The sequence below is a fragment of the Eretmochelys imbricata genome, chromosome 2 (genome assembly GCF_965152235.1).
Source record: "Eretmochelys imbricata isolate rEreImb1 chromosome 2, rEreImb1.hap1, whole genome shotgun sequence".
In the NCBI taxonomy this organism is placed as follows: Eukaryota; Metazoa; Chordata; order Testudines; family Cheloniidae; genus Eretmochelys; species Eretmochelys imbricata.
The window spans coordinates 114,062,451-114,077,351 of record NC_135573.1 but is presented as its reverse complement, the minus strand read 5'-3'; the positions used below and the strand labels follow the sequence as shown (position 1 = coordinate 114,077,351).

Below are 14,901 nucleotides of genomic sequence, written 5' to 3'. Positions count from 1 at the left end.
CCCTCTCCAATTCCCTCCCTTTGCTCTTAGTCCCCTTTGTCTGGGAAAGGGGCTCTAGCCCTCTAACTGGCTTTAAAATCGGTTGGCCCATTGCCCTCAGTCCTCGGTGTCCATCTAGTGGCATGGTTTTATGGTGATCCCTGTTGTTCATCCCTTTCAAATCATCCTCTTCTTCTCCACCCCCAATGCCCTGTAGGCATGCTACCCCATGCAGTTCCATGTGTCTCTTGGGCTGCACTGTAAGGATGCTGATTTACCACCTCAGATGTCCCCACTGCAAAGATCTGTCTCTGGTTAAACAAACAAAAATATAGGGCAGGAATCATGGTGTCAATAAAGGCTATTTATGCAATAAAAACTAGCCCTCAATTTAGTGCTTCTAGTCTTTGGTGTGACCTAAAGGCCAAAAGCTTTTGGCTCTGGAAGAAAATCAGGGAAATGAATTCCAGAGCTGAGAGCTCTTCCTTGTTTGTCCTTGGATATTAAAATCTACCACTGAATTTAGAAAAAGAAAAAGAGGACTTGTGGCACCTTAGAGACGAACAAATTTATTTGAGCATAAGCTTTCATGAGCTACAGCTCACTTTATCCCAACTGTTATGATGATGGGGAGAGGGAGGGATTATTTTTAATGAAGATTTCTGTAGGTTTTAGAGCAAAATTAAATATAGATTAATTGTGGTAAACTTTCATTTACAGAATTTGGGAAATGGTAACTATAAAACTTATGTTGGTTCTGTAAATTAGTAGCAAGACTTTTCTTCCACATACATTGTTTGTCTTTGTTTTGGCAGACTGTTACCATTCCAACTGCTGCAGTCTCCCCCCCAGTTGTGGAAACTCTTATGATGGGGCTAGGGAGGGAATAATTGAATTTAGAATTTGATTGTAAAACTGCATATTTGCAGAGTGGCCTGTAATGGAACGAGAACCTGGCTTGCCATATTTATAATTTTGTTTTAGTGATTAGTTATTACTTTTAAGCAATGGCCATTTGAAAGATTGGGGAGAAATTTTGAAATAGTCTTAAAAACATGCAAGTAAAAATAGCTGATCAAAAGAGATTTTGATAACCAAGTACATTTTTTCACTTTTTGAGCAGCAATGAGTGCCGTTTTTTCCTTTTCCTTTTAATTTAAAGGAGGAAGAAAGTCAAGAACAGAGCAGTGAGATAAAGGGAAACATGGCATCCAGAACAGAATACTATGTAAATACTTTTTAATAACCCTCTGCAAACTGTTTCACCCTGTTTTGAACAGCCATTACTGACGTGATCTTATATATATCAATTTTCAACATACTCTCAACTGCCTAATTTTATGTGGTCAAAAAAGTGAATAAATAATGACATACATTTTCCATTTCTATCAGTTTGTATATGCAACAGAACATTTAGCAAGAAGGCTAATATGCTATGAGCCAAATGTAGGCCCTAATTCTGCAGCTGGTCTGCGCTAGTGAATCCATCTGATGTAGTTGGATAGAAGTCCATCCATGGGTTCAGATATGCCTGGACAGGACCCCTGACTTCAGGAACAGGGCCATAGTCATCTGCATAACTCTCTGTGTGTGTGTATATATATACATATATATACACACAAATGGGCAATGTGTATAAAAAACAAAGTTTTTTTGAAAAAGTAAATTTTTAAATGGAGGTGGCATCAGTTAATTTTGGTATCTTAGCAGTATTTACAAGTCAAGTAGATAACTGACTATCAACTTCATCTTTTGGCTAGAGAATGCTAAGAAGTGATAAAATGAGTTAAGAAATGTCTGAGTTGGAAGAATTAAGAGTATCCACTCTCTGAAAATCAGGCCCTTTGATGGTGCCTGAAGTTAAACGCTGAAAAATTGAAACATGCCAAATCACTAGTCACTTTTTAAAATTTATGCCCATGTTTTTACAGGAAGTGATATACAAGTTAAAAATCTAATGCTCTAATTCTCATTGAAAGTCCTGTTCTCTCCCCCTCCTGCCCCCCACGCCATAACAAGTGCTACAACAATTAAAAGAGCTTTAGGTAGGAAGATAAACTAAATTTTTGCAAAGAAGAAAGATTATTTTCAAAGTGATCATTCTTCATGGTTTCCCGCACAGCTTGAATCACTCATAACTGATGCTTTCAAGGGAAAGGGATTTCAGAAAATAAATGAACTGTTTGAAGAAAAAGAAATTTACTCCCCTCAAAAATACAGCAAACAATTGTTTAACCAACTTGACAAAGTGCTGAAAAAGGCAAGTAGCATAATTTATACTGTATCATTTTAAAACTCAAATTAAATAATTATTATCTTAGACAATTATGTTAGTGAAAATATGGTGGAAAATGTTTTATAGGAGTTGGACAAGAATGAATTCCAAAATGTTTCCTTGTTGTTGAAATGCATTCAGATGTACTTTAAAAGTGATCCTCAAGAAGGGGCAAGCTTGCTTATTCAGCAAGGGCTGATACCAAAGATAAGTATAATATTCACATTTAGTTTTGTAATCAAATGACTGACATTTGTTGAGATGAGATTTATTTATTTATTTTATTTTAGAGAAAACATTAGGATGTGACTGTTCTGAAATCAAATCCCAGGGATAATTTTTAATGGATGAAATGAACTAGGTCACCAAACTGAGGAGGGCTTTTTTAATTGCTTTGTCTTCAATTTCAGTTAAATATTACATTTGGTTTGCATTGCTTAGAATAGAAGCATTAGTATATATTGCTATTTATATAGTATTTGAAAGAAAGCAGTCTTACTTTTTAAAAACTTTTTATAAACAATGTACTGAATACTCACCATTAACCAGGTTAAGAGGGACAGTCTGCATGTGAGCTGAAATTATTTCTCTCCTCACCTGGTTCCTTTTAGGTCCTGCAATGTGCAATCCACTGTTGCAGGCTGGCCAACTAGCTTCTGCAAAGCCCTTACAAGCGCCTACTACAAAACCTCTACAGAATCCTAGATCTCCCTGTAACCTATACAGGATGGAGAGGTGTCCTTTTGTGTATTATTTCACATGGTTTAACAGCATTTCTTTATAAAATAAAGAGACGTTGCAAAACCCTCAGTAGAGAATAAAAAAAAAAAAAAAAAGACTTCCTTCAGAAGAGTTCCCAATAGCTATAATGTCACCAGCATAGTGTGTGCTGGAGCATGACAGCAGAGCAGGGGTCAGATGCAGTGGGGATGTAGATTTCACGGGACCATAAAGGCAGAGGAAAGGTGAGCTGCTGAAAAAAGAAACTGCTGTTCACTGTTACTTTTTTTTCTTAACTAGTGGGTGCAGGGGGAGGCAATAATAATAATAATAGCACAAAGTACTGTTAAAAAGATGGGATTCTACTAATTTCACTTATGAGTCACCTTTAATGTAATGTTTCAGAGTAGCAGCCATGTTAGTCTGTATTCCCCAAAAGAAAAGGAGGACCTGTGGCACCTTGGAGACTAACACATTTATTTGAGCATAAGCTTTCGTGAGCTACAGCTCACTTCATCCGATGAAGACCTTAGTTTCTAAGGTGCCACAAGTACTCCTTTTCTTTAATGTAATGTGGCACTGCTAAGCTCAGTGATCAAGCAATCTTGTGTGTTCGTGTAATATATCAAGCCACTGATGCACCTGAGGTGAAAATCCATACAGCTGAATTGTTGTTAGCAATCTCTGCTTTATTAATTATTTTAATTTTTACATGGTATCTTGGTTTGAAAGAGCAAGAGAATTTTTGATCCTCATAGAGCCAGCAAAGAATAAATCTCTGCTGAGACTTGTGGAAGATTTCTTTGACTCTGCATTGGTAAGTACACACACTCAAAAATCAGTTTGCTTTCTTCTTTGGAGAAACCCCTGCCTCCCCCACTTACTAGTGATCTTCTACTGCAACAATTTAAGTTACTCAGGCTCCTAAATCTATTAAATGTTTCAATAGTGAGCACAGCAATGCCTAAATACCTTTTAAAAATCTGGGTCTTAGTTGTATCAGTGTAACTCCATAATACAAATACCATGTAATGTGGTATGGTTTTGAGACCAGGGTACACTGCACCTGTGCAAATCGTGTTGCACTAATGTAAACGGAACTATGGGTTTGCACTGGTGCAGCTGGGGGTAGATGGTAAAAAGAAGTAAGAGCTACAGTAAGCTTGTTTGAAATGGATCCTAGGGCAACCTACTAGAAAGGCAGTTTATTTTTTCAGAACACCACCATTGTAGAAAAGAAACACCAGAATTTGCCTTTTTTCTTTTCTTCTTTTTTTTAACAAAATGAACACCATTTTTATTTAAATAACTCAAGAAACTTAAGGAAAAAACCTGAGGAAACTGTTGGCACCCTTTTGTTGTTTCTTGAGAAATACATCTGAGATAAAGGACTGTTGTAGCTCAGAAAACAAGCAGAAAAGCACATAAACACAGAACTTGCATAGTGGTGTTATGCCTTTTCCTTGAATGCTCCCCTCATGAATGTGTTCCAAATTTTGAGATGTTCCTAATGTGTAATAGCAATTTGAAAGGTTATAACTGAGTATGAGTATTTCTTACAATCCTAGGTAGTCAAGGAGGCATCTCTTAAAAAGCTCCTCCTTTAAAAAAAGAGACATTAGAATGGAGTGGCTATTACTAATTTGGATTTTAATACATGCTAGTGCTCACTTTTATGAGCAGATAGGTTTCCCATCAGGGCACAAAACTATCTAATACTTATAGAGTAAGTTAAATGTTCTGTCTGTTGATCCCTTTAACCATACCTGATGGCTGGGAATTTTCCATCAATGTTTTTTTTATGAAAACGTAGATCCTGCAAAATAAAAAAAAAAAAAAAAAATCCACTAGAAATTTTTGATTTTTGTTGTCACTCTTGTACCCCTCCTCTCCCAGAAATGAAAAGAAAATATTTCATGTCAGGCTGATCCAAACTGAAACATTTCAGTTAGTCAAACAGAGTTGAAATGTTGACCCAAGCCAAAATGAGACATGTAATCTGTCTCTCTGAGCTGCTGCAATGCCTCATGAGAATTGTAGTGAAGGTGACTGATACCCCAGTCTCCCTCTCTGGTTTGCCTGGCCAGACTACATCTCCAATGGTGCACCATGGTCTCTGCTTTTCTTTAACTGTCATAACATAGAATGGGAGTCCTGTGATCACAGTGAATAACAGAAGATGTAGTCTGGCCATTCAGGGGCAGACAACTTAATCTTGAATCAGGCCTAAACAAAAATTTTCAGCATTGTTGAATAAACACTTTTCTGAACATTCCACAAACAAACAAATTGATTTTTCATCCCCAATTCAGGACAAAAAGAAATGTTGAAATATCAGAATTTTCTGTGGTTTAGAAATTTCAATCTTTAATCCGCTCTAATTTCTCTCATTTTCATTGAAAATGTGATTAAAATTAATAAGTTTGGGGTGCTAAGGCTTTGACTATCAGAAAAGAAGCATTTTTTTTCTATTATTGAGAATTGGAAAATGGTTTGTATAAGCTATCTTGCAATATGTGTATATAGAAAATGCCATCCCCTATTTTGCTGTACATGAGCTGAGCTGTAGAGTGAAGTCTACATATCAAAACCTGTTTTGACCACAGTAATGCACAATTAGCAATTGCAGGTAATCATAATTGAAGTCTTCCTATAATTAAGACATTATAAAAGATACTTTGGTGGAGCTAAATTGTCTTGTTCAGGCCACTAATAAACCCAGAAGTGGAATTGTATCCATAATTTATGCATGGTTGGGGGTGCAGGGGGGCAATTCATATATTTTAAAATTAAAAATACATAATTGCATTATGTTCTAGTTTTGTCTTCCTATCCTTATTTTGTAGGTCAGTTCCTTTTGTGTTCCTTCATTTGTCTCCATTCATAAATTCCAAGGTCTTGTCTGACCTCCTTTATAATACAGGCCTTAGAACTTCCCCAAAATAATTCCCAGAGCAGATCTTTTAAAGTAAACACTCAATCTTGACCTCAAAAATTATGAGTGGTGGACAAGCCACTGTGACCCTTCCTGAATTGTTCCAATGGTTAATTACTCTGTGTTAAAAATGTACGCCTTATTTCCAGAATGAATTTATCTAGCTTCAACTTCCAGCTACTGGATTATATTACACCTTTCTCTGCTAGAGTCCAGAGCCAATTATTCCATATTTGTTCCCCATGTAAATACTTATAGTTGGTAATCGAATCACCCCTTAATCCTCTCTTTGTTAAACTAAATAGATGAGCTCCTTGAGTCTAATCCCTATGAATGTCTACACTGAAATAAAATACCCATGGTTGGCCCATATCAGTGGACTTGAGCTTATTCAGCGGGGCTATAAAATTGCAGTGTAGGTGTTCAGGAGTGTGCTGGAGCCCAGGTGCCCAAAGTGGAATGTCTACACTGCAATTTTATAGTCCTGCAGTCTGAGCTCCATGAGCCCAAGTCCACTGACACAGGCCAACTATGGGTATTTTGTTGCAGTATAGACTTATCCTATAAAGCATGTTTTCTAATCTTTCAATCGTTCTCGTGGCTCTTCTCTGAATCCTTTCCAATTTATCAGCATCCTTCTTCAATTGTGGACAACAGACCTGAATGCAGTATTCCACTGTGGTCCTGCCAATGCTAAATACAGAGGTATAATAAACTCTGTACTACTCCTCAAGATTCCCTTGTTTATGCATCCCAGGATTTCATTAGCTCTTTTCAAAAAAAGAAAAGGAGTACTTGTGGCACCTTAGAGACTAACCAATTTATTTGAGCATAAGCTTTCGTGAGCTACAGCTCACTTCATCGGATGCATACTGTGGAAACTGCAGAAGACATTATATACACAGAGACCATGAAACAATACCTCCTCCCGCCCCACTCTCCTGCTGGTAATAGCTTATCTAAAGTGATCACTCTCCTTACAATGTGTATGATAATCAAGTTGGGCCATTTCCAGCACAAATCCAGGTTTTCTCACCCTCCGCCGCCCCCCCCCCCCCCCACAAACTCACTCTCTTGCTGGTAATAGCCCATCCAAAGTGACCACTCTCCTTACAATGTGTATGAAAATCAAGGTGGGCCATTTCCAGCACAAATCCAAGTTTAACCAGAACGTCTGGGGTGGAGGGGGGGTAGGAAAAAACAAGGGGAAATAGGCTACCTTGCATAATGACTTAGCCACTCCCAGTCTCTATTTAAGCCTATATTAATAGTATCCAATTTGCAAATTAATTCCAATTCAGCAGTTTCTCGCTGGAGTCTGGATTTGAAGTTTTTTTGTTGTAAGATAGCGACCTTCATGTCTGTAATTGCGTGACCAGAGAGATTGAAGTGTTCTCTGACTGGTTTATGAATGTTATAATTCTTGACATCTGATTTGTGTCCATTTATTCTTTTACGTAGAGACTGTCCAGTTTGACCAATGTACATGGCAGAGGGGCATTGCTGGCACATGATGGCATATATCACATTGGTAGATGTGCAGGTGAACAAGCCTCTGATAGTGTGGCTGATGTTATTAGGCCCTGTGATGGTGTCCCCTGAATAGATATGTGGGCACGGTTGGCAACGGGCTTTGTTGCAAGGATAGGTTCCTGGGTTAGTGTTTCTGTTGTGTGGTATGTGGTTGTTGGTAAGTATTTGCTTCAGGTTGGGGGGCTGTCTGTAGGCAAGGACTGGCCTGTCTCCCAAGATTTGTGGGAGTGTTGGGTCATCCTTCAGGATAGGTTGTAGAACCTTAATAATGCGTTGAAGGGGTTTTAGTTGGGGGCTGAAGGTGACGGCTAGTGGCGTTCTGTTATTTTCTTTGTTAGGCCTATCCTGTAGTAGGTGACTTATGGAAACTCTTCTGGCTCTATCAATCTGTTTCTTCACTTCCGCAGGTGGGTATTGTAGTTGTAAGAATGCTTGATAGAGATCTTGTAGGTATTTGTCTCTGTCTGAGGGGTTGGAGCAAATGGGTTGTATCGCAGAGCTTGGCTGTAGACAATGGATCGTGTGGTGTGGTCAGGGTGAAAGCTGGAGGCATGTAGGTAGGAATAGCAGTCAGTAGGTTTCTGGTATAGGGTGGTGTTTATGTGACCATTGTTTATTAGCACTGTAGTGTCCAGAAAGTGGATCTCTTGTGTGGACTGGACCAGGCTGAGGTTGATGGTGGGATGGAAATAGTTGAAATCATGGTGGAATTCCTCAAGGGCTTCTTTTCCATGGGTCCAAATGATGAAGATGTCATCAATATAGCGCAAGTAGAGTAGGAGCGTTAGGGGACGAGAGCTGAGGAAGCGTTGTTTTAAATCAACCATAAAAATGTTGGCATACTGTGGGGCCATGCGGGTACCCATAGCAGTGCCGCTGATCTGAAGGTAAACATTGTCCCCAAATGTAAAATAGTTATGGGTATGGACAAAGTCACAAAGTTCAGCCACCAGGTTAGCCGTGACATTATCGGGGATAGTGTTCTTGACGGCTTGTAGTCCATCTTTGTGTGGAATGTTGGTGTAGAGGGCTTCTACATCCATAGTGGCCAGGATGGTGTTATCAGGAAGATCACCGATGGATTGTAGTTTCCTCAGGAAGTCAGTGGTGTCTCGAAGGTAGCTGGGAGTGCTGGTAGCGTAGGGCCTGAGGAGGGAGTCTACATAGCCAGACAATCCTGCTGTCAGGGTGCCAATGCCTGAGATGATGGGGTGCCCAGGATTTCCAGGTTTATGGATCTTGGGTAGTAGATAGAATATCCCAGGTCAGGGTTCCAGGGGTGTGTCTGTGCGGATTTGATCTTGTGCTTTTTCAGGAAGTTTCTTGAGCAAATGCTGTAGTTGCTTTTAGTAACTCTCAGTGGGATCATAGGGTAATGGCTTGTAGAAAGTGGTGTTGGAGAGCTGCCGAGCAGCCTCTTTTTCATATTCTGACCTATTCATGATGACAACAGCACCTCCTTTGTCAGCCTTTTTGATTATGATGTCAGAGTTGTTTCTGAGGCTGTGGATGGCATTGTGTTCTGCACGGCTGAGGTTACGGGGCAAGTGATGCTGCTTTTCCACAATTTCAGCCCGTGCACGTCGGCAGAAGCATTCTATGTAGAAGTCCAGTCTGCTGTTTCGACCTTCAGGAGGAGTCCACCTAGAATCCTTCTTTTTGTAATGTTGGTAGGGAGGCCTCTGTGGATTAGTATGTTGTTCAGAGGTATTTTGGAAATATTCCTTGAGTCAGAGACGTCGAAAATAGGATTCTAGGTCACCACAGAACTGTATCATGCTCGTGGGGGTGGAGGGGCAGAAGGAGAGGCCCTGAGATAGGACAGCTTCTTCTGCTGGGCTGAGAGTATAGTTGGATAGGTTAACAAAAACCTGGATTTGTGCTGGAAATGGCCCAACTTGATTATCATACACGTTGTAAGGAGAGTGATCACTTTAGATAAGCTGTTACCAGCAGGAGAGTGGGGTGGGAGGAGGTATTGTTTCATGGTCTCTGTGTATATAATGTCTTCTGCAGTTTCCACAGTATGCATCCGATGAAGTGAGCTGTAGCTCACGAAAGCTTATGCTCAAATAAATTGGTTAGTCTTTAAGGTGCCACAAGTACTCCTTTTCTTTTTGCGAATACAGACTAACACGGCTGTTACTCTGAAACCTGTCATTAGCTCTTTTGGCCACAGTGTCACCTGAGAGCTCACCACGACCCACTGTGGGATCACACTTGTTAAATGATAATTCCCTGTCTGCAGTTACATTTTGAGACCTATCATTTAGGCAGTTTTAAATCCATTTAATGTGTGCCATGTTAATTTTATATCATTCTAATTTTTAATCAAAATGTCATGCAGTTCCAAGTCCAATGCCTTACAGAAGTCTAAATCTATTACATCAGTACTATTACTGTTCTCAACCAAGTATGTAATCTTATTTAAAAAAAGATATGAAGCTAGTTTGACAGGATCTGTTCTCCATAAACCCACGTTAATTGGCATTCATTGCATTACCCTTTTTATATTCTTTATTAATTGAGTCCCATATCAGCCATTCCATTATCTTGCCCAGGATCAATGTCAGGCTGACAGGCCTATAATTACTCAAGTCATCCCATTTACCCTTTTAAAAAAAATTGACACAACATTAGCTTCTTTCATTCTTCTGGAACTTCCCCAGTGCTCCAAGAATTATGGAAAATCAACACTGATGATGAAGTGAGCTCCTCAGCCAGCTCTTTAAAAATTCTTGGATGCAAGTTATCTGGAGTGGATGATTTAAAGAAATCTAACTTTAATAGCTTCTGCTTAACATCCTCCAGAGCTACTAGTGGAATGGACAGAGTGTTATCATATGATATGATTATATCATCTGTTTCCCCCCAAATACAGAACAAAATATTTAATACTGCCACCTTTTCTACATTATTATTGATAGTTCTACCATTTCCATCTAGTAATGAGCTGATATCATTGTCAGGATTCTGTTTGTTTCTAATATATTTTTAAAAACTCCTTATTATCACTAATTCTGCTGGCCAAGAATTTATCCGTGTCTCCCTTGGCTTCCCTTATAGATTTTCTATAATTCCCAAATTCTGATTTATATTAATTACTATCACTTTCCCCTTTCTTCCATTTGTTATATATAATTGTTTTATTTTTTAATAGCAGCCTTCATGTCCACTTTAAACCAGGTCAGTTTGACTTTCTAAAACTACTTAAATTTTCCCCAAAACTTCAGATACACTTCAGATATCAATGTCTTGTTATGACATTTAGCACTATACCATACAAGTTTCAATGGTGTATATATACAAATAGATGGCAAAAATAACACACTTTCCCACTATGGTTTGGGTTTTCAAAGGAACCAGGTCTAAGGGAATTAGGCACCCAAATCCCTTTGAAGTTCATGAGGATTCTCTTAAGTGCTTCTGCAAATCTCAGTATATAAGGGTTTTAGTGAACAATTTTAATTAACATAACTGCACTTCTGGAGGGTTTATCTGGATGTAAAATTGAAATTATACTCTACTAGGGTGCTTAAGTGTCTCAGAAATGCCAGTGAGGGGTGAATGGGATGGTGGTGGCTGCATAAACACACAGCAGTTCACTTTACTAGAACTGTTAATTATTACTGTATCCAGTATGTAATCTAGATTCACCTCTTTTTCCCCTTCATTAGGTCATTTGCAAATGCAACAGTGAAGGTCAGTGATTTCCCAAATACTTTTATTCTGCATATGTCTCAGTAACCTTTTCTTTATATCATTTTTTTAAAAAAGGGGGAAAATAGACCTTGTATGAGTAAGAGTTCATCCAAAGCCACATGTATAACTAGTTACAGTAAAATTTCCTGTAACATGCAAATAAGAGTATTAAACCTTTTTAGTAACTATTGGGATATACTGAGAACATGTAGCCTTGCTAGCGCTACAACTAAAATGAAATATTTTGTTTCAAATTGTTTGTAGTAAGTATTTTGCTTGTTCCAAGGTAAATGGTACCATTGAAATGGGTTTAGTATAGTCAAAACCCTGATGATCTCTTCCCCTTCTCCGCCCAAGAATATTTTTAAAAAAGACCATTTGCCACTGAAAATGGCTGTGTAGTTTTATAATCTGTCTGTGTCTAGAAACTAGAATTCTGGGTTAATAAGAATTGCAAAAGGGAATTACATATATAAGGGCATCCCCATGGAATAAGAGATAAATTGCTTACTCCTCCTATAGCCTGCTATTTTTAAAGCAGAGGAGAAACCGCATTATTCAGAACATGCTTGTTTAATAGCCTGGTCTACACACTTTTTGGATCAATTTAACTATTTTGGTTAGAGATGTGATTTTTCTACTGAAATAGTTAAATTGGTACAACCCCTCTAGCAGGGGTGCAGTTTTAGATATATAAAGGAGACTTCTATCTGAATAGCTTATTCACCTTACCATGTAGAAGCCCCCTTATACTAGTATAACTGCATCCAGGCTAGGCGGTCATACTATTTCAACTATACTGGTATAGCTAAAATAGTGCAATTCTGTGTGTGTAGACAAGCCTTACGCCAGATGTAATACTTTGACTGTTCTCCTAAGGAAAGAAACAGTTGCTGGATTCATTCTTACCTGACCTTGGACAGCTAGTGACTGAAACAAATGTTGGCTGTGCGCTTCGGCAGGAGGTGAGACTCGAGTGAGAATACAAACATATGTAAAATGTTAACAATAAAAATATGTTTGAATGACTTATTTCTCCTCTTCTCCATACTGTCTCTTTCTACCATCTTCCCTCCCTCCCCCACCTCTCTCAAAAAAATCCCTGCAAAAAAGGCTTTGAGGACTCTGAACTCTATGCTTGACAGTGTACCACGGGAAGAGAGAAGAAAATTTCCTACATCTGAAGAAATGTGTTCACTTACGTAAGTATCTCTACAGCAACTGTAACATTTGTTGCAGCAAGAAAAGCATTTAGTTATGGTGTGTAACTTGCTTTTCAACAATATGAGGCAGTAATCTATAGATAGATTCTAATTGGTGGAAAGATGATGGATTGTACAAGCGTGGATAAAAGTTGCAAGCTTCTCATTTTATTTTAATCATGAGCATTTAGTGAGTGATTGCACTTTTGTTCAAATTTATAGAATTCGTATTTTTTTTTTACTGTCCATATGCTTTGAATGGATTAAAATGGAAGGAAAAAGCATTAATGGATTATGTTTGTTTCAGGAAAGATCTTGCAAAAACAATTCTGGAGGTTGGTGGTAAGAAATACTTAGTCATTATTTTCATGAATTGAAACTCTTTCCCCCTAAAATCCCTAATGAATTGTTACTTTGTTATACTTCATATTGTATTTTTAACTTTTTGAACATAATTTTTATTTTCCTCAACAATTAAGATGAAATATATTTTCAGACAAGTTCATTCTTGCACCAGAAAGCTACTAATACTGATTTTAAAAACACTCAAGTAATTAAATGGTAGGAAAGGTTATGCTGTGATACACATAGAAAATGTATAGTAAGTCAAAACTGAATATGTGGGAGATCAGCATCTGGTGTTAGCATTTTGTTCTGTTAGCCTGCTAAGTGGTTAAGAAGTGCATCTACCTATTTACCATTTTAAAAATAAAACTTATGAGTTTCATCTGTTTTGTCCAATAGCTTAGGCTACATTTACATTATTTACTTGGTCATTCTCTTAATAATAGCATTTTGAGGTATCTGTGTTTGGCAGGCGAAATAACAGCCATAAGGAGTTTATGGAGGTGGTGAAGTCCTCTTCCTTTTTACTTCAGGGCATGTCTCCAGACACTCATGCACAGAGAGTTAACAGTGCTCAATAATTGGTTGAATAAAATAAAGGAACTATATGAGACCTCAAAGTAGCTTGTGATATTTTGCAGGACAGTTTTGGCTTTTGTTATCACTGAATCAAAGCACCAGCTTCTTAGGATTAAAATGTAATGCAGTAGGCTGATATTCATTAAGCCATTGTATTAACCTTCTGTTTTTTTGAGGGATGCTTCTATTCTTTTATTTATCACATGTAGATTATGACCTTCAGGTTGCTCTTTCGGAAGCACTGTGTAGGTTGATAACAAAAAAATGGAGGGATGACCTTGTTCACAACTGGTTTGAAGATGATTATCTTGCTGAAGCTTTCAAAGAGATAAAGGATAGAGAATTTGAGACGGTAAGGGTTTTTATTTTGAAAACAAAAACTGACTGTTCTATATAGGGGTCAGTTTCATCTGGGTTTAGTATATAAAGTTCCTGATCATGTTGAAGAGATGTTTTAATGTCCTTGTAAGAAATTGGTTCAATTATATTGTCATTGTATTAACGTAAGGTATCCTTCAGTAAGCCAAAGAAGTAATTTTATATTGTTAGCATTAAAAAAAAAAAAGTACATAATCATATTAATATAGAACTAATCACCTGGAATAGAGGCTACAAGAACAAGTGTGTTAGAGTTGTGCCTTGCCTTCTCCTTCTTACACCAGATCGTATACAGTTAAATCCATAGTTTAGGACCAGATTCTCACAACCCTACTTCTTAAGTAGTCCTATTGCGAGAAAGATGTGACTCACTGTAAATAAGGACAGCTGACTCAAGCCGTTTGCATCATGTCATTTGCTATTAAATACGCCTTGTCAAGCCTACATCCAAACATTCCATCTTATGTCAAGCCCTTTTTTAAAACTTGTGCTCAAGACTTCTCCTCAGGCGTTCTGTCATTCCAGAGTGGCCTAACTTATTCATCAAAGCTTTATATCAGAGCTAAAATGCCCTTTCCCACCAGTAGAAAGTGGATGTAGTATAGACAGTTACAGCAGAAAGAGGACAGATTATGCTAAGATGTGAGCATGTGGGAACATTCTACCCAGGCATGTAATGTGCCCTCAATTCAGTGAGATCAATGAATGCCAAAAACATAACAGTAACATTTCTGTAAAGAAAATTGCTCAAATAGAACATGAATTTAAATAACCATGGGGAATTACATTTTAAATGACAAGCCATTTAGTGTTGTCTAACAGTTCAAGAAAACTGAGCAGAAGCTTAATGTGATATGCTACATATAATTTGGGTAGAGAGCTTTTTCCTATTATGGGCCCAATCCAACTCCCATTGATTTCAGTGGGAACTAAACTAAGCCCCCAGTGAACATACATTAGTTGGATGTTACAATATGTGACCTGTGACGTTACAATATGTTCTCTTCCTTTGAATTGTTCCCCTTCTCGCAAGTGTTCCTGTACTGATTTGTGTGGTTCCTATGTGGGCTTTAACTAAACTGGGTTTGAATCAACTGATAGCTCCAACAATACTAACAGCTTGGGTTTGGATCATCTGACAGCTCCAGTGATCCTGTTAGTGGTCTTAGTCACCACACTATTATTTGCCCAACAAAATATTGCTTACAAGTGTAAACAGTAACTAATATTTTTTTTTTTTTTGTAACAAGCTG

The 14,901-nt window shown here is 38.0% G+C and overlaps 1 protein-coding gene across 1 annotated transcript in view; it reads left to right on the top strand.

Moving 5' to 3' along the window:
- SYCP2L (synaptonemal complex protein 2 like) overlaps window positions 1-14,901 on the top strand; it is a 53,634-nt gene that overhangs the window by 269 nt on the left and 38,464 nt on the right. The window contains exons 2-10 of the mRNA XM_077808700.1: window positions 1,142-1,207; window positions 2,102-2,239; window positions 2,342-2,461; window positions 3,687-3,791; window positions 11,120-11,144; window positions 12,024-12,109; window positions 12,258-12,346; window positions 12,654-12,688; window positions 13,480-13,622. Coding sequence (XP_077664826.1) covers window positions 1,142-1,207; window positions 2,102-2,239; window positions 2,342-2,461; window positions 3,687-3,791; window positions 11,120-11,144; window positions 12,024-12,109; window positions 12,258-12,346; window positions 12,654-12,688; window positions 13,480-13,622 — 807 coding nt within the window. The remainder of the gene's footprint in view (window positions 1-1,141; window positions 1,208-2,101; window positions 2,240-2,341; window positions 2,462-3,686; window positions 3,792-11,119; window positions 11,145-12,023; window positions 12,110-12,257; window positions 12,347-12,653; window positions 12,689-13,479; window positions 13,623-14,901) is intronic.